We start from the raw sequence: 20,207 nt of genomic DNA, 5'->3' as shown, positions 1-20,207 counted from the left end.
TCTCTTCTCTAGTCATTGATATTTCCTACATAATTTACACGGGAAGCACTCTATTGCGAGGTATGTTCAGAGTTGTTGCGTTACCACACGGGCGCGACTTTTCGCTCTTCTAAAAGAATGCTCTCTCCCCACTCAGATTCTTGCATATTCTTAAGATGTACCAACGAGAGAAGTTCACTTTTTGTCGATCCTTTGTCTCGGAGAACATGAGGATGACGAAGCGGAGAACCGGCCTGATCTCTTGTTCTCGGCCAGGTCCTTGCAAGCGGACTTCTGGACCTCTTCCTTCAGTTCCATGAAACGCATCTTTTTACTTGTCTTCTCTTCAGCTATGCCCTCTTCAGGGAAGAAATCGCCGGGGAACCCCGTCCAGAAAGTTGTCGAGAACATCCGAGCAATGAGGGAAATAGCGGCGACCATTGAAGCCAATGCTCAAAGGGATCAAAGTCATTCATGTACAGTCAGGAATATCCGATATACAAGCTTTAACGAGTATGAATCCCAGAACAAGTAATAAGCTCTTGAGGGCAAAAAAAGGGAATTGACGAAATTTCATTATACGAAGAAAGTTGTCTTTCCGGAAATGCTGAAAGGCCATGGCAAGTGAGCTTGTCTTGGGCTTTCAGCCTTGTCAAGAGCAGGCCGAAGGAGTTCCAAGAAAACCCGTCATCCATCCCAAATTTGCCCTAAGGGCCCTTGCAGGCCCAAAGCCCGTTTGGGAGTCTGAACCGTAGTATATATATCAGGGTTTCGTTAGGGTTTCGATTTCAGAACAGACCACCAGGGGCAATAACAGGGCACGAAAACATGGCGTCCGGCAAGCGGCCCCCCTTCAGCTGCCTCTCCGAATCGCCTCCCCACAGCCACGGCGGTGGCGGAGATGGCATCACCGGTGGCCGAGCTGCTGGGAGCGGCTCCGGTGAAGTCCGTGGCGATCGTCTCAATCGCTCAGACCAAATCGCTCGCCGCGGTACTTTTCCTTGTTCATCCAATCCCTTTGGTTGCTTTAGAATGGTTAATAATTATCAAGCACGATTGGTTCGATTTTTTTTCCGACCTTAGTTTCTGTAAATGTGAAATTGAATCGGTACCGTTCGGTCCAGATCTTTACCGTGTGGTGCCTGGCCTTGGATTTGGCTTCAAGAAGGAGAAATCTGCCGATTGTCATGATGGATGTGTTCCTAAAGAAGTGCATGAACGCCTTTTGTAAGTCACGATGCAATCTTCAGATTAGCTTGACGTTATCTTCATAACGTCACCCGAGCCGATCGCCACGGACTTCACCCGAGCCGCTCCCAGCAGCTCGGCCACCGGTGATGCCACCTCCGCCACCGCCGTGGCTGTCGGGAGGCGATTCGGAGAGGCGGCTGAAGCAGGGCCGCTTCCCGGACGCCATTCTTTCTAGGCGAGCCATTTGATTCGCTTGAAGAAAACCAGCCAGCAAAAACAAAATTAAAAAAGGAAAAAAAAGGGAAACGGAGAGATGGAAATGGAAATGGAAATGAAAGTTGGCCAATTTTACACCGTGAAGATGGAGATCCGTGGTCAAAAGGCCTTAGAATCAGCACAGTATAAGTGGACACTAGCAGAGCACAAGTCTTGATGAGAGCCAAAATAGGAACAAAATGCACGATTGATCAGGATTAGCAAACTGCTGAATGCCCATGACTCTTGATTGAAACCCCCTCCCAGAAAATTGTTTGATCACTAGCATTCATAAAAGTTACTCCAAATCTCTGTAAAGATCACCTGAGGGAGAGAGAGATACGAAAACGCCGAACACAGAACACATGGGGTGGTGGCCACCGGATATCCCGACCACCACGACAGATGGCTGAGACCGCCCGTCATGGTGGTACCCAAACTGCATTCCAGGTACGTTTCTGTCCCTCCACCTATTGACCGCGGCGACGGAACATCGCCTTTCACAAGTGGCACTAGTAGATCTCGAAAAAAACCTCACCTCTGATACGTACATGTATGAATAAATGGAGACGTACTGCTAATGTCACTATAGAAAGCGACTTTTTTTATTTAGTGACGCTGGACAAAATAAAGGATCTTTGTAATTTTTCAAGTTTCACCATCTTTGCATGCTCAGGATTAATTGCGCTCCCAGCTACCATGCAAAAACAGCATGAAGTTCTCTCTCCTCAAGAAAAAGTTGGCAGTTTTCAAGTTCATTCCAATCTAGATATGCTAAGCCTGAAACTACACATCTATCTTTTTCACGGTTATCTTGATAAAAACCATTCTTACTCCAGGTTCTTAACAGAATCCATCTCTCTCAACAGATAACAGAAAACGTCTGCATAAATAGAGATCAAGACGAGGGAAAGAAAGTTCAAGAATAGTCACAGGAAAAGACAGAGGAAGGAATGGATAACTTGGTCGCAACTTAGGACTGTTGCTAGCCACCGCTTCACCTCTGAATGGCTGTGAACTCGATCCAAGATCATCGTAACCATCGCCATAGGGCCTACCACCGCCCTTTCCCATACCAGAATGGGAATAAAAGTTTCTTGGAACCTATCAGCAGGCTCCCTCCCGCCAGATTTTGCGGCCCCAGTGACTTGACATTGGACTGCCATATATCAGTTCGTGCTGTTCTGCTTTTGCTACGATCTGCTAGACAAAGATATGGGAAAACAAGCCAGAAATTTCTAGAGGATTGTAACTCTATTAAAACCACTACTTCCATCAGGCAGACCATTTCAAACTTTTGTCACCCAAAGACATGATTAAGCATAAAAAATCTAAAACCCTGACTTTTCAAAATCAACTCACACCGGAATGTTTTCATCAAGACCAAAGTTCTTGCAGGCAAATTCAAAGCTGTGACGGACGGCATAGCCTATTTAGCGCTTCAGATTAAAAATCTATTTAAAACCACACGAGAATAACGCAAATCTCAGACGACATTGAAATATGGCAAAAACATCTTGACATGCAGCTAGTAGCATAATTCGGAGACAAAAATTGACCTCATTAGGTAAAAAGGAAGAATACAAATGGTCTATGGAGAGTAGACAGATGTTGCTCGTATCAACACTTTACATAAGAATTATTGGTGAGCCTGAAACAGCATCTATTCGATTTCACATGTACAGAAATTATGGTGCAATAGGCAACCGAACAAAACAAGCCTATCGCATGAAGAAGGGAAAAGCACCATAATTTCTGTACATGTGAAATTGAATAGATACTGTTTCAGGTTTTAGGGCATCGCGAATAATTCTTATGTAAAGTGTTGATGCGAGCAACATCTGTCTACTCTCCATAGACCGTCTGTGTTCTTCCTTTTTATCTAATGAGGTCATTTTTGTCTTCGAATTATGCTACTAGCTACATGCCATGATGTTTTTGCCATATTTCAATGTCGTATGAGATTTGCGTTATTCTCGTGTGGTTTTGAATAGATTTTTAATCTGAAGCACTAAATAAGCTATGCCGTCCGTCACAGCTTTGAATTTGCCTGCAAGAACTTTGTTCTTGATGAAAACATTCCGGTGTGAGTTGGTTTTGAAAAGTCAGGATTTTGGATTTTTTATGCTTAATCATGTCTTTGGGTGACAAAAGTTTGAAATGGCCTGCTTAATGGAAGTAGTGGTTTTAATAGAGTTACGATCCTCCAGAAATTTCTGGCTTGTTTTTCCATATCTTTCTCTAGCAGATCGTAGCAAAGGAGAACAGCACAAACTGCTATATGACAGTCCATTGTCATATCATTGGGGCCGCAAATCTGGCGGCGGGAGGGAGCCTGCTGGTAGGTTTCCATATGCTTCTTCGAGTAGTTATGCTGGGCCTTCGGCAGATTTTCGAGCACCACCAGTTCCGCCGAGCCATGCCCCGAGGGCACGTGACATCAGGAAGAGGAGCCGCTCGCCTACTAGGGGTGCCCTTCCACCAAAAGACTATGGTGGGGATCTCAAAATGAAGAGGGGACGAGATGATCGACATGGCCCTGTGTAGAGAGGGAAGTATGTCGAAGGTTGCAATAAGGGCGGAGCTCGAATTACCTGGAGCATTTATAATTTTATAGTGCCTGTATGGAAAGGTTGAAATTTGTAGGATTGTTTGTGTGATCTGCTTGTCTGACAGGTTATAGACGTTTACTTTCGCTTGAATGAAGCATTTACTTTTGAACCGCGATTGTCCATCTTGTCACGGAGTTGCAAAAGTGCTCCGTGGCATTATACGAATTTTCTCGTCATTTTCAGTACCTCACTAATTTAGTTTTTTGAACTCTCACCAATTTAGTTAATTAAGGTAGAAAGTGAGCAAAAATTTGGATGGCTTGCCTAAACATGAGATTGTTCAATTCGAGCCAGTTTCTTTATCATCATGCAGTAATATTGATATGAAGTCTGTAAATATCCACTTTGGAATGACGCCGTTCATTTGATGGTAATTGCGGGTAGTTATGGCCACGGTTCGGAACCGGCCAGTTCCGGTTTGTGGCCATGTGTGAACCGGAACCGGAACCGCCCCTAGCGGTTCCGGTTTTGGTTCGGAACCGGCCGGTTCCGGTTCGTAATTTAAAAATTTTAAAAATAAATTATGAAATAAAAAAATAATGAATTATAAAAATATGAAATAATGAATTATTCAATATAAATTATAATCAAAATGAAAATTGTAGGGGCGATTGGTTCCCGGTTCCGACTGGGAACCAAACCGGTAAGACCGGTCCTTTAATTTTAGAACTAGGAACCGGACCGGTAAATCACAGAACCGGGAACCGGATCATTGGTCCGGTCCGGTTCTAGGCGATCCAATGGAACCCTTTGCTCTTAACTAGCAAAGGATCGTAACCACAAAAGGCATACAACTTCACATGCTCATGGCTTGGTTTGGGTTTTATAAACAACCCCTTTGATGGTCTATTCATTCCCATTCGATGTGGGACTATTGGCATTTGCATGAAGACAAGCCAAGAGTCTCACATTGAAGGTGTTCAAGGCAAGCCGAGAGTCTCACATCGAATGGGAATGAATAGACCATCAAAGGGGTTGTTTATAAAACCTAAGCCAAGCCTTGTAATTAGAGTTCAATACACCCAAGTCAAGCATTGTAATTGGAGATCAATGCACTTATAATGCATGGCAATTAGAGTTCAATTTGTTTAAAAAAAATTTAAATAATGAAATTTTTTTTAAAAAATAATTTGGAACCGGAACCGGGCCCGTAGGCCACGGGCCGGTTCCGGTTCCGAACTGAGGGCCCGGGTTTGACCGGGCCAGTTCCGGGCCGAAACCAGCCCGTGGCCATGACTTTGCGGGGGCGCAATGTAATTTTCCCTTTTCGTAGCGTGTGCTTCCAAACCCTATAGCGTGAATTGGGAATAGGGAAAAAAGGAAAAACGGGTACGGACATTGTTGATTCAGCATCAAAGAACGGGAGAAAGAACGCGCGGTCTTCCTTCGATAATTTGGTAATAAATGCATCCGAAAATGAATGCAAAATCCGAAAAGCCTTTGAAGTGAACTATGTTTTGAAATATTCCCGAAGTGGAAGCAAAATTCTCATAACCTAAGTTTCTATTATGAAAGTTTGGCGACGAATAGATAATCATATGAATATAATGAAAAACGGGGCTAATTTCATAAACGAGCTTTGACACAAACAGAACAAAGGATGACCTATTACCTCATGCGTCTACATTTTCGGCCAACGATCGAAAGCGTACTTTTCACCGCTCGAGAAACACTGCTTGGACGGCACATTAGGCGCGTAAATGTTCACGGTATCACCGAACATTCCATTCACTCGATCGGGGTGAAGCCCGAGCAATGCCCTTCGCAGATGTGTCCCTCACAAGCGAAGAACGTGCTTGGACGGAAAAGCGTATTCTAGTATACGGCGTAACGGCGGCGGGACATAGCTCGGGGCAAATCGACACGCATTTAACGTTAGGGGCAATACGAGATTTTCGCGTCTACGTGAAGGGGGGGTGAAACGAGACGAAATCCGCTTTCCTTGGGTCATTTTGTGATTCTTGCTATCTCGAGAGGCCATTTTCCGAATTAACTCTCGTATCGGAAGCTGGCCCGTACCGAAGCTGGCCATTTGCCTAAACATGAGATTGTTCAATTCGAGCCAGTTTCTTTATCATCATGCAGTAATATTGATATGAAGTCTGTAAATATCCACTTTGGAATGACGCCGTTCATTTGATGGTAATTGCGGGTAGTCATGGCCATGGTTCGGAACCGGTCTGTTCCGGTTCGGAACCAGCGGTTCCGGTTCGTGGCCATGTGTGAACCGGAATCGGAACCGCCCCTAGCAATTCCGGTTTTGGTTCGGAACCGGCCGGTTCCGGTTCATAATTTAAAAATTAAAAAAATAAATTATGAAATAAAAAAATAATGAATTATAAAAATATGAAATAATAAATTATTCAATATAAATTATAATCAAAATGAAAATTGTAGAGGTGATCGGTTCCCGATTCCGACCGGGAACCGAACCGGTAAGACCGGTCCTTTAATTTTAGAACTAGGAACCGGGAACGGGACCATTGGTCCGGTTCTAGGCGGTCCAATGGAACCCTTTGCTCTTAACTAGCAAAGGATCGTAGTCACAAAAGGCATACAACTTCACATGCTCATGGCTTGGTTTGGGTTTTATAAACAACCCTTTGATGGTCTCTTCATTCCCATTCGATGTGGGACTCTTGGCATTTGTATGAAGACAAGCCAAGAGTCTCACATTGAAGGTGTTTAAGGCAAGCTGAGAGTCTCACATCGAATGTGAATGAATAGACCATCAAAGGGGTTGTTTATAAAACCCAAGCCAAGCCTTGTAATTAGAGTTCAATACACCCAAGTCAAGCATTGTAATTGGAGATCAATGTACTTATAATGCATGGCAATTAGAGTTCAATTTGTTTAAAAAAAATTTTAAATAATGAATTTTTTTTATAAATAATTTGGAACCGGAACCGGGCCGGTTCCGGTTCGGAACTGAGGGCCCGGGTTTGACCGGCCCGGTTCCGGGCCGAAACTGGCCCGTGGCCATGACTTTGCGGGGGCGCAATGCAATTTTCCCTTTTCGTAGCGTGTGCTTCCAAACCCTATAGCGTGAATTGGGAATAGGGAAAAAAGGAAAAACGGGTACGGACATTGTTGATTCAGCATCAAAGAAAGGGAGAAAGAATTTAAATTGGACGCGCGGTCTTCCTTCAATAATTTGGTAATAAATGCATCCGAAAATGAATGCAAAATCCGAAAAGCCTTTGAAGTGAACGATGTTTTGAAATATTCCCAAAGTGGAAGCAAAATTCTCATAACGTAAGTTTCTATTGTGAAAGTTTGGCAACGAATAGATAATCATATGAATATAATGAAAAACGGGGCTAATTTCATAAACGAGCTTTGACACGAACAGAACAAAGGATGACCTATTACCTCATGCGTCTACATTTTCAGCCAACGATCGAAAGCGTACTCTTCACCGCTCGAGAAACACCGCTTGGACGGCACATTAGGCACGTAAATGTTCACGAAATCACCAAGCATTCCATTCACTCGATGGGGTGAAGCCCGAGCAATGCCCTTCGCAGATGTGTCCCTCACAAGCGAAGAACGTGCTTGGACGGAAAAGCGTATTCTAGTATACGGCGTAACGGCGGCGGGACATAGCTCGGGGCAAATCGACACGCATTTAACGTTAGGGGCAATACGAGATTTTCGCGTCTACGTGAAGGGGGGGTGAAACGAGACGAAATCCGCTTTCCTTGGGTCATTTTGTGATTCTTGCTATCTCGAGAGGCCATTTTCCGAATTAACTCTCGTATCGGAAGCTGGCCCGTACCGAAGTATTCACCCCCCGGTCAACAATTTCGGGGGGCAATTCCACATTTGGTGCCAATTTATTTTCCTTATTCATTTAATTTTTTCTCCGGGTTTTACTCTTTTACCCTCGTATGAATCCCAACCGTCGATCCCGGTCCCCCGCGGTTTCCCCCGTCAGATGAGCCCCGCGACGCGCATCGGGCCGTCCAATAATCGCGAAATTGAAATTTCAAAACCTCGGGGAGAGAGAGGGAGGGGAAGAGAAGGAACGAAGAAGAAGAAGAAGGAAAAAAAAAAGCTTTGACAGGCGACCACTATCACCACCTCTGTTGCACCCACCGCCAATTGCTGCGAGTCATGACCGATGGGCACGCGACATCAGGGAGAGGAGCCGTTCGCCTATTAGGGGTGCCCTTCCCACCAAAAGATTATCGGTACCTCCGAATCCGTCGTTACAATGCCTCTCGACCGTTTGAAATGACGGCGGGAAAATTCGAGCAATCAAGTTAAAGCGGCTTTGCGTCGGAGAGTTAACGCGAACCTCTTTTGAATTGGTGCTGGTTATCTCTCGGTGATTGGATACGATTTATCCCGGAACGGAATTGCGATTCCATTTCCCCTTCCCACCTCTGTTGTTTGTTTGTTCGTCCTTCCTTTTCATAGTAGGAATGAGCATTTTGGGCACACGGAGTTGGAAAATTGCTCATCCCTTTGCAAAAGAGGCATCGAGTTAGAATTTGAGTGGTGTTGCAAAAAACATGAGATTTGTCTGAATGTAATTTGATAAATGAGCTTTGACACGAACAGAACAAATGACAACCTATTACCTCACGTGTCTATGTTTGAGCCATCGATACACTTATCGCTCGAGAAACACCGTTAGGACAGCACATCTGTGGCGTAAATGATTCCCAAAATCTCACGATATCACTAGCATTTCATTCACTCGATTGGTTGAAGCCGAGCTATGTCCTTCGCAAACGCATCCCTCGCGTGCGGAGCACATGTTTCGAAGGAAAATCGGTTTCTAGCATACGGCGGGACATAGCTCGGGGTAAATCGACACCCGTTTAACAGTAGTGGCTATCTCAGAGATCGCGTCTGCGTGATGGGGGGGGTGATACGAGACGAAATTCTCTTTCCTGGGGTCATTTTGTGATTTTCGCTATCTATAGGGGCCACTTTTCGGATTCACTCTTTTATCGGATGCTGGTCCGTACCGAAGTTTTCACCCCCCCAGTCAACAATTTCTGAGGCACTTCCCCCCCCATTTACCGCCAATTTTTTTTCCTTATTTATTTATTTAAAATTTTTTTTTTCCTCCTTTTAACTGCGCCGGAGAGACACTAACGTGCGCACGAGCTGAAAGGATCCGCCAATGAGGCCCCGCCACGTGGCGTCGATCCGAGCTCTCAGCCAACAGATCTCGAGGGTTTTCGATCATCGCCCTCATTCAGTGCCCCCGGGCGGGGGGGAGGGCGATCGCACGGCCCGCGATCGAAGCCTGCGTACCCTTCTATGAATTCCGACCGTCGATCCCGCACCCTCCGGTTCCCACCGTCGGATGAGCCCGCGACGCGCATCGGGCCGTCCAATAATCGGGAAATTGAAATTTGAAAACCTCGGCAGAGAGAGGGAGGGGAAGAGAAGGAACGAAGGAGGAGAAGAAGAACAACAAGCACAACCAAAAGCCTCCCCCTTTTTTTTTTTTTAATTTTTTTTTCCTCTTTTACCTCTGCGCAATTTGAAAAGAGGAAGAAGAAAAAAAGGATAGATTTTGGAGCTGCCTCGTCGTCTTCGCAATTTGATCTCTCTGCTCCGGCTCGGAAAGCTGCAGTTCGCTCCTCCGCGTTCGATCGCGCTGTGCTCGGCGGCGTCGCCGCGCGCCCCCCTCTCGCGTCGCTGCTCGTGGTGGTGGTGGTGAATCTCGAGCTCGCGGCTTCGGGGAATTTGAATTGTCGGGGGCGTTTCGGTGAGTTCGTCGGGCTCGGAGCTGGAAGCTTCCTGGATTGGGTACCGATTCGAGGGGATTCGAGCGGGTCGTCGAGGCGGATTTGAGTTCCTTGGGTGAGGGGGACGGGGTTCTTCGGTGCTTTGGAATTTTTTTTGAGCTGGAGATTTGATGGGAGAAGGCGAGGCGAGGGAGCCGTCTCCGAAGAGGCAGCAATCGGACGCGGGAGGGAGCTCCGTGGGGGCCGCGGTGGCGAGGCAGCTGGATTTCACCGCGGGGGGCGGCGGCGGGGGCGGGGAGAGGGAGAGGGAGAGCGTGGCGTTGCCGGAGCATCCGCAGCCGCAGGCCGTTGCTCAGTCGGCGGCGGCGGCGGCGCTGTCGTCCGCGGCTCCTCTGCAGGCTTCTCATCCGGCAGCGAGGTTGGTGCGCAGTTGGTTTCTTGGTGATTTTCTGCGTGTGCTCGCTTGCGGGCGCGCTCTTCTTCTTTCTTTTTTTTTACTCCCTCTTCTGGAGACTTATCGTTTTTGTTTGAGGAAACTTTTTCTGGTTTCAAGGGTATGTGGAAGAATCAAGAGGGAACAATTGGTGTGTTAGATATCTGGTAGTGAATGCAATTGGTTAGTTGCAGCATTGAGCTAGCTAATTGGTGGATGAAGAGTGTTTTGGGTCCTAATTTGAATGAAGGAATGGAGGAAAGAAGTTTTTGAACGCACACACGCACGCACGCACACTCTCTTTCTCTCTCTCTCTCTCTCTCTAGTGATTTTACTCTTCCTGCGTCCATTGTCTGCTTCACCTTCTCAGCTCTTTCCTTGTTCCCAGTGTCTGCATTTTTCTACATTGTTATTTTCATGTTCGATGGTGTTTCGGCCTGAGGACGGAGGAGAGGTTTGTTTAGGATGTTGAATTGTTGATAACCTTCGTTGACTTCTGGTATTTATTTTCGTTTTGGGAACTTGTGGGAAATCTAACATTGTCTGGTTGTCATTGTTTGTTGGTAAAAGGTTCTTTCTTTCCCATTAAGGGTTATGAGATTTCGACTTTCATTCACTCCATTTATCTTCATCTTCCCAGAACTGCATCCTTCTATCTTCTCTAGCACGCTGTGAACAAGTTTTGTTCACTAACGTTTGGTCGCAATTACAAACTTATTGAGTGCAACTGGGGTCTAACTTTCCTTTTGTGCCTGAAGTTTTCATGGTAAAGAGACGTTCAGAGGGCTAAAAGAGTATTAATTATACTTGTCATATCATCACTCCTTTGGCAAATGTCAGAAAATAACACCGTGTTAATTAGTGAGCTTGTTGAATTTTTGATGTTGTAGGAGTCTATAATATGTCAATGCAGAAAAATTTTCCTCCCATTTTTTGAATTAAAAGAGTTACCTTATCAGTGTAAAAGTATACTTATGATGGACTCTAAAGAATTCTAATATATTCTTTTTCTTCTGTAAGGTGGAATTCCATTTAATATAGATTTTTCATAATGGAACTTCTCTATCTTTTCATGTTGGAAATTCTCTCTTCTTTATCTCCATTGAATCATTGTTTGATATGTTGGTTCTCAATACCTTCACTGGGGTCTTATAGTCTTAAAGTTCATTACATGCTAATCTCTATAAATTGCTTGATTATAAGCCAGTAGTGTAAAGCTTTGGTCTTTTTCTCTTTTGTCAACGATTCAACTACTGCATTTGTACTGTCTTTTACCCGTTATGACCTGTCAAACATCTGCATTTGTACCGATGCCATTCAAAGTTGCAATTCTTTTGTTGCTGCACTGACGACATGGCTTTACTGAGAATATTTATTGAGCTAATGTGATATATATGTTCTTTGCCTTTGCGTTTCCAGGAGAATGGAATCTCCGAAGGCGAGACCAAGACCCAATGTGGAAGTGAAAGAGGGCACTCCAAAGAAGCAAAAGCAGTGCAACTGTAAACACTCACGTTGCTTGAAGCTGTAAGTACATTTCTGCATGAACGGTTATTTTAGTGACTATGTACTGATAGAACCTTCTTGACTTTTCACTTTGGCAACTGGAATTCTATCTTTATGTACTAGTGGGACCTTACCTACTTGTTTGGCGCCATCACCCATTATCTTAAAATCATCCATCATTTTTCCCTCTCCTTGAGATAGCACATTTCCTATAGCTTTTTCTGTATAATTGAGGGTGCGAATCATAAGTAATTAAATTAGTTGCTGCTTAAATATTGGCTGATGTATTTCGGCTATTGAGTCCATGTAAAAAAGAACATCCTGCAGAATTGGAACTTCTGACATACGCCTGTTTAGCATTCACAGTGAATCTATTGCATTCATCTCAGAAGTTTCACTTTTTCACGGTTTAAGAGGTACATGAACTTTTTGTAGAAGCTGTTTGCAGGCTTAGTTAAGCGTCAATTAGGTATAGGCTGTGGGCCAAACACAGATACCAGTAGATTATGCTAATGTGGGATGTGTTCTTCGGGATAAACAACAGGATGGAACTTTAAAATACTTTTCTAGTTCATTGCTTTGATAGGAAAGGTATGGAGACATGCTAGTTGATCTTTTTGAGTATCTTTGATGGGAAGCATGTTGATTTAATTCAGCATTTAGAGTCTATTATTCAACTTAGGCCAAAGGGATAAAGGGAAGACCCCTATATTTTGACTACAATTTGTCTCTGTGTTAATTATCTGTTAATTGATGGTGTCATTTGCTTTCACTATGGCATAGTATTTATCATTAGATGCTCACATTAGGCATCGCTCAACGGCCCACCCCTTTCTAAGATTTTGATGATGTAGTTATTAATTCCCAATTTATATTTCTTTTCTTTGAAAAATTCCTAATTAGGTGCAAGTTTAGCGTGCATAGCTCAGTTGTTGAATAAAAATGTGCACATAATCACTCCAGGCCATATTTGGTACATGAATGGAGGTCATAATGGAATCAAGATTCTGGATTTCGTTCCTTTCCTTATGTTTGGAGAGCAAACTTTCATTGGAATGGGTGTTCCCATTGGAATACCCCTTTTTCACTGATTCACACGAGGAAGGAATTCCAATTCCTGTCCCCTCGTAAAGACACATGTTATGTCTTTTTTCCAGGTGTGCCCCTTTTTTCTTTCTCATACTACTTCTTAAGGAAATATTCGACATTTGACTCTAATCCTCTTTTGGATTCCCACATTCTTTTAATACAACCAAACATAAGAATATGAACAGCGGTTCCATTCCTTGCCTCATTTGGTTTCCATTTCGTTTTCTTTCTTCCTACCATACATGCCGTTAGAGTAGGGAAGCTTCTTTGCCTTGTGCAGTGGTAAGGATTGGGTTGCATGGTGAACATGAGTGTCTTTCTGAACACTTATAAAATGATGTGAAGTTCAGATGATTATCTCCTGATGAGACCTCTCAAAATGTGATATAGGTTCGGTAGATATATTGTGAAGCATAATAATATACTGTGTAATCCATATCTGGGATCTGTTAATAACCACGTCTTCCAGATAATGATGGTGAGAATCTATTTGAGGATCACTGTTTGTACAAAATGAAATTTGTTGGTTTTACTCAGAGAAAGAATGTAATCTGGGTCGCCAGACAGAATGTAAAGTCGTTGGTAAGTATAGTCCAAACATGTTGTATTTGTAGATCAATAAAATACCTTGAAACGGTCAAAACATGTTGTGCAAAATGCGGTTTTTTGGTTTTTGTTCAGAAAAAGAATGATTGTTAGGTCACCAAAGAGAGTGTGAAGTCATTTGTGAGTACAGCCAAAACATGTTATTGTATTTATTAAAGCATAAATTACTTTGACACTGCTTGTGTTTTGACAATTATGTTCTTTCGAATACTTTGCATCATGAACTGTGCTTGGCCTTCTATTATACTTAAGAGTTGGATTATCTTGGGCCACAAGGCGTTAGTTCACTGTTGTTTTATTGTCTTAATTCAATTCTCTTATTTTGTGGTTGAATTTGAATTTTCAGCCGATTGAATATCCTCTAAGTTATATGGTCTTGATCTCACTTTTTGATCAGTTACTGCGAATGCTTTGCATCTGGTATATACTGTGATAACTGCAACTGCACAAACTGTCACAACAATGAAGAAAACGAAGCTGCAAGACGAGAAGCTGTTGAAGCTACTCTAGAACGTAATCCAAATGCATTTAGACCCAAAATTGCAAGCAGTCCTCATGGAGCAAGGGACAGAAGGGTGAGTACTTTCCATTAACTAAACTTCCTTTTGAAATTGTTTTCTAAATATATCCCCTTTGATCCCCTTCTACTCCTCATTCACTAATACCATGGTTAGATTTTTTTTGCTGCTTGTGATGTGAGTCAACTCAAAGAAACTAATTGGAGATATCTTAGTGTTGACACCTATTTGCACGCGCTCCGCGGGAAGGCGGTCGCGACACTTAGCTTCTATTTTCTAGTTCAAGTTAAACACATGGTTGATATTTCTACCCATTCTAGTTATATCACAGCATTTTCCTTTGTTGAAGCGGTGTGAATAATCATCTTTTGGTCCTTATCATCTTATTGTGGCTATCACATTAAACCATGTGCTGATTTTGATAGTTTAGTTTGTCAATTAGCTTCAAACTTTTGGAGGACAAATGAGACCGAACTTTACCTTCTTGGGAGCTTTGACATTGATCTTCACCAAATTTGATGTGTACGACTCCAAACTTATGTTGGATAACTGGTTTATGGCTTTAAATGATACTGCTAGAACTAACCATAAACTGATAATCACTTCCATTAAATTGTTATCTCATATTGCATGTTTATGGGGTTTGTCTGGGTTTTATATGCATGTAGTTCCCTTCCACAATTTTTCTAAGTTTGTGGGTTGCATATCTAACATGATATGAGAGTCATATCTGGCTCCAGAACCTTGTGGCTCCTGTTTGTCAACTCCATGTGCCCTTCTCTATCTAGTTTACATGTGAGAGAGGGTAATAAGATATTTTAGATTGCTTGTCTACTGGTTGGATTGGGCGCATATGCATATACTCTTCCCCCATCTAATAGCTTAAGTTTTTGGATTGGACATTCAACTTCTGCTTATTTTAGGAAATGGTCAATCGCTTTCTTACTGTGGCTTGCATTTAGAACATATGGAGCCAAAAATCAAGTTCGTTGTCAATCGGCATGTAAAGGGGTCTGCAAAGGTCCCTAAGGTTTACTTATTGTAAAGGAACTTATCTGTCTCAAATTGTCATCTTGTGGTGTATGGTTGAGAAAAGGTGCGGAAGAAGTAGGAGACTTTTTTGTTGCTTGGTGGAGCATAACTACATGTCTCTCTTTTTATAATTGTCGATACTTCATACTACTTCTGGCTGTTGATGAAAAACACATTGAGTTATTTCAAATTAATATAGGAGGATGCCGGGGCCTTGGGGAAGCACAATAAGGGCTGCCACTGCAAGAAATCAGGCTGCCTCAAAAAGTACTGTGAGTGCTTCCAAGCCAACATCCTTTGCTCGGAAAATTGTAGATGCATGGACTGCAAGAATTTTGAAGGAAGTGAAGAGAGACAGGCTCTATTTCATGGGGACCATGCCAACAACATGGCATATATTCAGCAGGCTGCGAATGCTGCCATCACGGGAGCAGTTGGATCATCTGGTTATGCATCCCCGCCTTTGTCCAAAAAAAAGAAAGGTCAGGAACTCCTCTTTGGTCCAAACTCGACTGTCAAGGATCCATCCACTCAAAGACTTGGGCAATTTCCACAGGTAAACTTGATCGGTTAATCTTATGCTATACTTTGGTGGTGATTGGCTAGGTAGACATCAGCTAATATATTATGCCCTGTCGCTTATCTTCTGAACTTATCCAAGAAACTACAGAGGTTTTTTATGTCTGAAAACTTGACCATCTATTTCAGCATAACTTTTTTTGCAGCCCTATCTGGGTGTGTATTGACTGTATGTTCTATGTTAATGACAGCCGAACCATACAAAAGCCTCTACTTCTTTCTCCTCGTCATCTGCACCTGTTGCCCATGGTGGTAGCAGTACATTGTTGGCTCCTTCAAAATGTACATACAGGTAGATATTGTTTTTGTTTCTCTTTAATCAAGTGAAAACCTACATTCTTACAAAAGGTGTGCCTTTGTCCTCATTGAAGGTCCCTGTTAGCGGATATCATTCAACCACAGGATGTAAAAGAGCTTTGCTCTGTTCTAGTGGTGTTATCAAGCGAAGTTGCCAAGACACTTGCAGGTATATCTTGATAACTGATCCGTCTATGAATGAGCTGAAAATTGCCTTTGGTGTTACTTTGGCTAGTTCAGCCACTTAATGGAAGAGGTACATTTAGTTGGTAGAGGGGTTATTTTGCGGTTTCGTTAATGAATGTTAAAACTACGGCTGAGGGAGGAATTTTGACTTATAATCTGTTTCAAATTAATATGTGAAGCCATCACCCTGTGATTTCCAGTGTGATTGAGTACAGACAGTGCACATTGATCACAGTGTATACTTGTCTCCAAATGGTAAAATTTCAGCGGCCGCGGCTTTCTGTGTTGTCTGATCGTTCTTTTTGTACACTCTCTCAGTTTCATTGGAATAAATACATTTATTAGCAAAATGTAGCTAGAGTTTTGCAATTGTGTCTTGATGATCCATCAGTGGCTTTCTATGTTGTCTGATCGTTCTTTTTGTACACTCTCTCAGTTTCATTGGGATAAATACATTTATTTAGCAAAACGTAGCTAGAGTTTTGCAATTGTGTCTTGATGGTCCATCATTTTTCTCTAACTTGCTCATCTCCTCTTCATGTTCAATCTCCCTTACACTTAATGGGCTTATGTGCAATCTATATTCCTTTCATCTCACCGCGTCCATGACTACCACCACCACAAGCCTGAACCACTCTCAGTCGTGGTTGCTGATGATGTTTAGGATCTGTAAGCCAAAGTGAAAGCTGAAGTGTTATTTCACTGTTTTGATATCAGAAAGTGGACATGTAAATTATTAGTTGTCATAGGAAACCAAATAGAAAAGAAACTTTTGGGATAACATATCAGTGCTAAAGCCATCCAAGAAGCTAAGAAATTTTGTTATCTCACATCAAATTGAAGTGATAAGGCTGTGGCCTAGTGATGGTCCAACGTTACAGAGACTCCAAAAGCATTCTGTCTCCTCCCTATCCTATGATACCCTGGCCCGAAATGAGAAGTCTTTGGACTGTGACAATGGGACTTCTATGCATCGGTGTCTCATCCACAATGTGATAACTGGAAAAGAGCTCAGTTTTAACCTTGAATAGATGTTTGTCTGCTCAAACTGTTAGGGAGAGAGGGGCGTGGGGTTTGTTGACAACCTTGTCATATCCATTAGCTGTTTAAGGGAGTGCTTTGTGGATTTTCCTCTCTGTGGAGACTGAACCAAAATGATGAGCAAAGAGTTTTGGAAATGTATATACAAATTTGGATGCTTCATATTGTTGTACTTCAATCTTCATCCACCGAACTTCATGCTTGGTCATAGCTGATGACTTTCTCCTCCTATTATAGTGAGGTTGCTGCTTTTACTATTACTAGCTTCAGAGTTAAAGCTTCACTTTTCATACATTTGTGAGGTTAGAACAGTGAAGGGTTTAAACTTTATATGATCTGCCTTATTTTTGCAATAGTTTCTTATTCCTTGTGCAATCAGTCTCCTCCGAGTTGCTTTTTCTCTTCTTCAGCAACTAATATGGGCAGTTTCTTTCCTTTTGTATTTTATTCCAGCTTCATTACCTGGCTTGTCATCGTTTCCTTTGGTGACTTTGTTTCAGTACAACTAGTAGTTCCAGTAAAAACAAATTCTGTCGCTTGGAAATGAAGTAGTCAGCTTCGGTGACATTGCTAATTATTGATGTTAATTTTTTTGCTGCTGTACTTAGTGAAAGTACTTCTGATTGTTCTTCCAACTGGTATTGTCTGTGAGCTTGTTGCGTTTGTAAACCAATAGAAAATTGAAGGATTGCTGTTACTGAATTATGGTCAATGTTCGTGCTCAGAAGAAAAGAATGCAAAAGAAAAGCAGGTGGCAGATCAGACAGAACCTTCTCTTGCTTCATCGGCACAAGACATGACTCAAAGCCTAAAGGATCCTGATGGCGGGAAAACAGCAGCCGACAATTGTTCGAGCTCAAGCCAGGTTGATAAAAGTGGTAATGAGGAATCAGTCTCAGACAGTGCCGAAGCACCAAATGGAAGACCAATGTCTCCTGGAACTTTGGCTTTGATGTGTGACGAACAAGACACAATGTTCATGGCAGCTGCTTCCCCTAGTGGGTTGATGGGCCACGACTGCAATTCATCTTCACAGGTTTCTCATGGACAAGGTATAACAGAGGTCTACGCGGAGCAGGAAAGGATTGTGTTGGCGAAAGTGCGAGATTGTCTTAATAAGCTCATCACTTTCGGAGAAATAAAAGGTAAGCTTGAATACCCTTAACTCAATTCTGCTTCCAACTCCAAAGAAAAGTAGAAAAGAAAGAAGAATTAGTCCATAACCCTGATGCGTCAGTTATCCTTCTGCATATTACATCTTGCGGTACGTTGATTGATATTTTCGACCAAGTAAAAACCTTGAAAGTTGAGGTAGTCCTTTCTGGAGTGCACACAATCTGGTGTCATAATCGATTGTTTCAATATGAAGTAGCATAGTCAAGCATTTCGAAATGTGACTGCCAAATAGTTTATTAATAACAATCTGTAACATTGCCCAGAAGTTAGAAACAAGGCATTTCTTCATATCTAAACCAATTAAACCTACATCATTCCACTTGTCAATAGATAAGTGGGTTGGAGTATTTGACATAGAATTTGTAAATATGTAATGAGATGCCATAGTTGAATAGCATGATGTGCTTGTATGGTATTGATGAATTGCCTTAGAAAATTTCAAATTTTCTTCGAAACGACGAAATTGCACATCCTTCTGCTTTTTTTGTCCTTGCTAATCCTTAAATAATACCTGATATTCTGATGCTGGATGTTCCGCCACACACTAGTGTGTTTGTATAAAGCTACCCGTTTGGTACTTTGATCAAGCAACCTTCTTATTATAAGATCCTCAGTGTGATTATTTTGCGACAGAAACCAAGTATTCCTCATTAGCCAGAACTGAATTGGGACTTCAAAAGGACCCCATCTGTAATGGAGCTGCAAACGGAAAAGTTGAAACAGGACATCAACCTTGGTTGGAAAGCAATAGCATCTCCAGAACTGATGTTCCACCGCCTTTATCGACTCAGGTGGTTTCCACAGTGGTTAGCACTTCTCATACAGACAATTCCAAAATGTCACGTGCTCTTGAGAATGGGTCTATCCAGCCAAAGGTCGAACAGATATGAAGCAAGTTTTAAGCAAAGGAGTTTTGTAATGAGCGAGCGCAGATTGCTATGGCATCGATACGCAATTAAACCTAGCGCACAGACGTAAGTCCTAGCAAAGCAGATGGAACACAAGTAACGGAGAAGTTCGCCACAGGCTCTTGTGGTGGTGCTGACATGATTACATTATGGCTTACCGCAGCCATATTATTTACTTCACTCAATTGATTTTAGCGTTTGAGCTCTGATTTGATTTGTAAGATTAGGCTTGAGAATGCGCCTGAAGATGCACAGGATATCACCATGTTGTACGTGCTGAGGCGACATGACTTGTACGCCCGGATGTAAAGATATACTCAATCATTTAACTGAGATAGAGTAATTTGATAAGTTTCCTATACTTATGTATCTCAAAGAGAAAAATGGAATGAAGTTGCTGTGTATCCAATTTTTTGGTTGACTAGCTACAATTTCATACATCTGACTAAATTTGTAGTTTTATTATACCTCTCCTCGTGCGGCGAAACCTTATGACAGTAATGCTCCATTTGCTTTGCAACCGTTGAGCAAAGCTTAGATTGTTTGTAACAAGCTCAAGGCTTAAATTCTGAAAAGTGATTTTTATTCCGACAGAGCAACATTTGTTCATCAGTTGGACCGCCGCCATTCATGGGAGGTCGTTTCTTGATCAACAGTAGAGCAGCTGATCACTGAAGCTACCACCAATCATTAGTTGTACAGTTGCCGATTGTTGCCGACACCTACTCATTTTCAGAAGTTCTAAAAAAGGCGCCATTGTCTTGGGCACGGTGGTGTGGGGTTTTGAGGAGTTAGGTCTAGGTCATGGAAGCAATTCCCGTGGAGAGCAAAGGATGGGCACATGCGACATGTCCACTCTAACACTAATAATTTATGTCTCGTAAAATATTTTACAGCAAAACATTTTCATTCAAAAGAGATAGCCAGCCGCATTCAGATTTAAAATACTAGTCATGACTTACATAATCCATGTTAAATGGCTTCTTTCGTTAAGAAAGGTCAACAGATCAATGCTGCTCAACTCCATCACTAACTACCAACAGACAGTTTTTCAGACATCTGAATCGAATATTTCAAACCTCGAAGAA

General features: G+C 42.5%; 1 protein-coding gene and 1 long non-coding RNA gene across 3 annotated transcripts; both read left to right on the top strand.

The window, feature by feature from the left end:
• Window positions 1-1,558: 1,558 nt before the first annotated feature.
• LOC130136080 (uncharacterized) lies at window positions 1,559-2,338 on the top strand. Its single transcript, XR_008815141.1, has 2 exons — window positions 1,559-1,875; window positions 2,265-2,338. It is a non-coding gene; the product is annotated as an uncharacterized LOC130136080 (long non-coding RNA).
• A 7,163-nt stretch (window positions 2,339-9,501) lies between these two features.
• LOC115670921 (protein tesmin/TSO1-like CXC 5) lies at window positions 9,502-19,543 on the top strand. Of its 2 annotated transcripts, none has more exons than XM_030592326.2 (8): window positions 9,502-10,166; window positions 11,601-11,708; window positions 13,780-13,957; window positions 15,132-15,488; window positions 15,703-15,803; window positions 15,883-15,977; window positions 17,764-18,180; window positions 18,845-19,543. In XM_030592326.2, exons 1-8 carry the CDS (start codon window positions 9,919-9,921, stop codon window positions 19,099-19,101), a joined length of 1,761 nt encoding a protein of 586 aa, XP_030448186.2. In that variant the 5' UTR covers window positions 9,502-9,918; the 3' UTR covers window positions 19,102-19,543. The 2 variants fall into 2 exon arrangements, with proteins under 2 accessions (XP_030448186.2, XP_030448185.2); XM_030592325.2 differs by having other exon boundaries at window positions 9,503-10,166; window positions 17,761-18,180.
• The last annotated feature ends 664 nt before the right edge of the window (window positions 19,544-20,207 follow it).

Source organism: Syzygium oleosum, unplaced genomic scaffold (assembly GCF_021117445.2).
Source record: "Syzygium oleosum isolate NSW1041296 unplaced genomic scaffold, Sole_v2.1 Sole_v2.41, whole genome shotgun sequence".
Classification (NCBI taxonomy): Eukaryota; Viridiplantae; Streptophyta; class Magnoliopsida; order Myrtales; family Myrtaceae; genus Syzygium; species Syzygium oleosum.
This window is presented reverse-complemented; position numbering and strand designations above follow the sequence as displayed.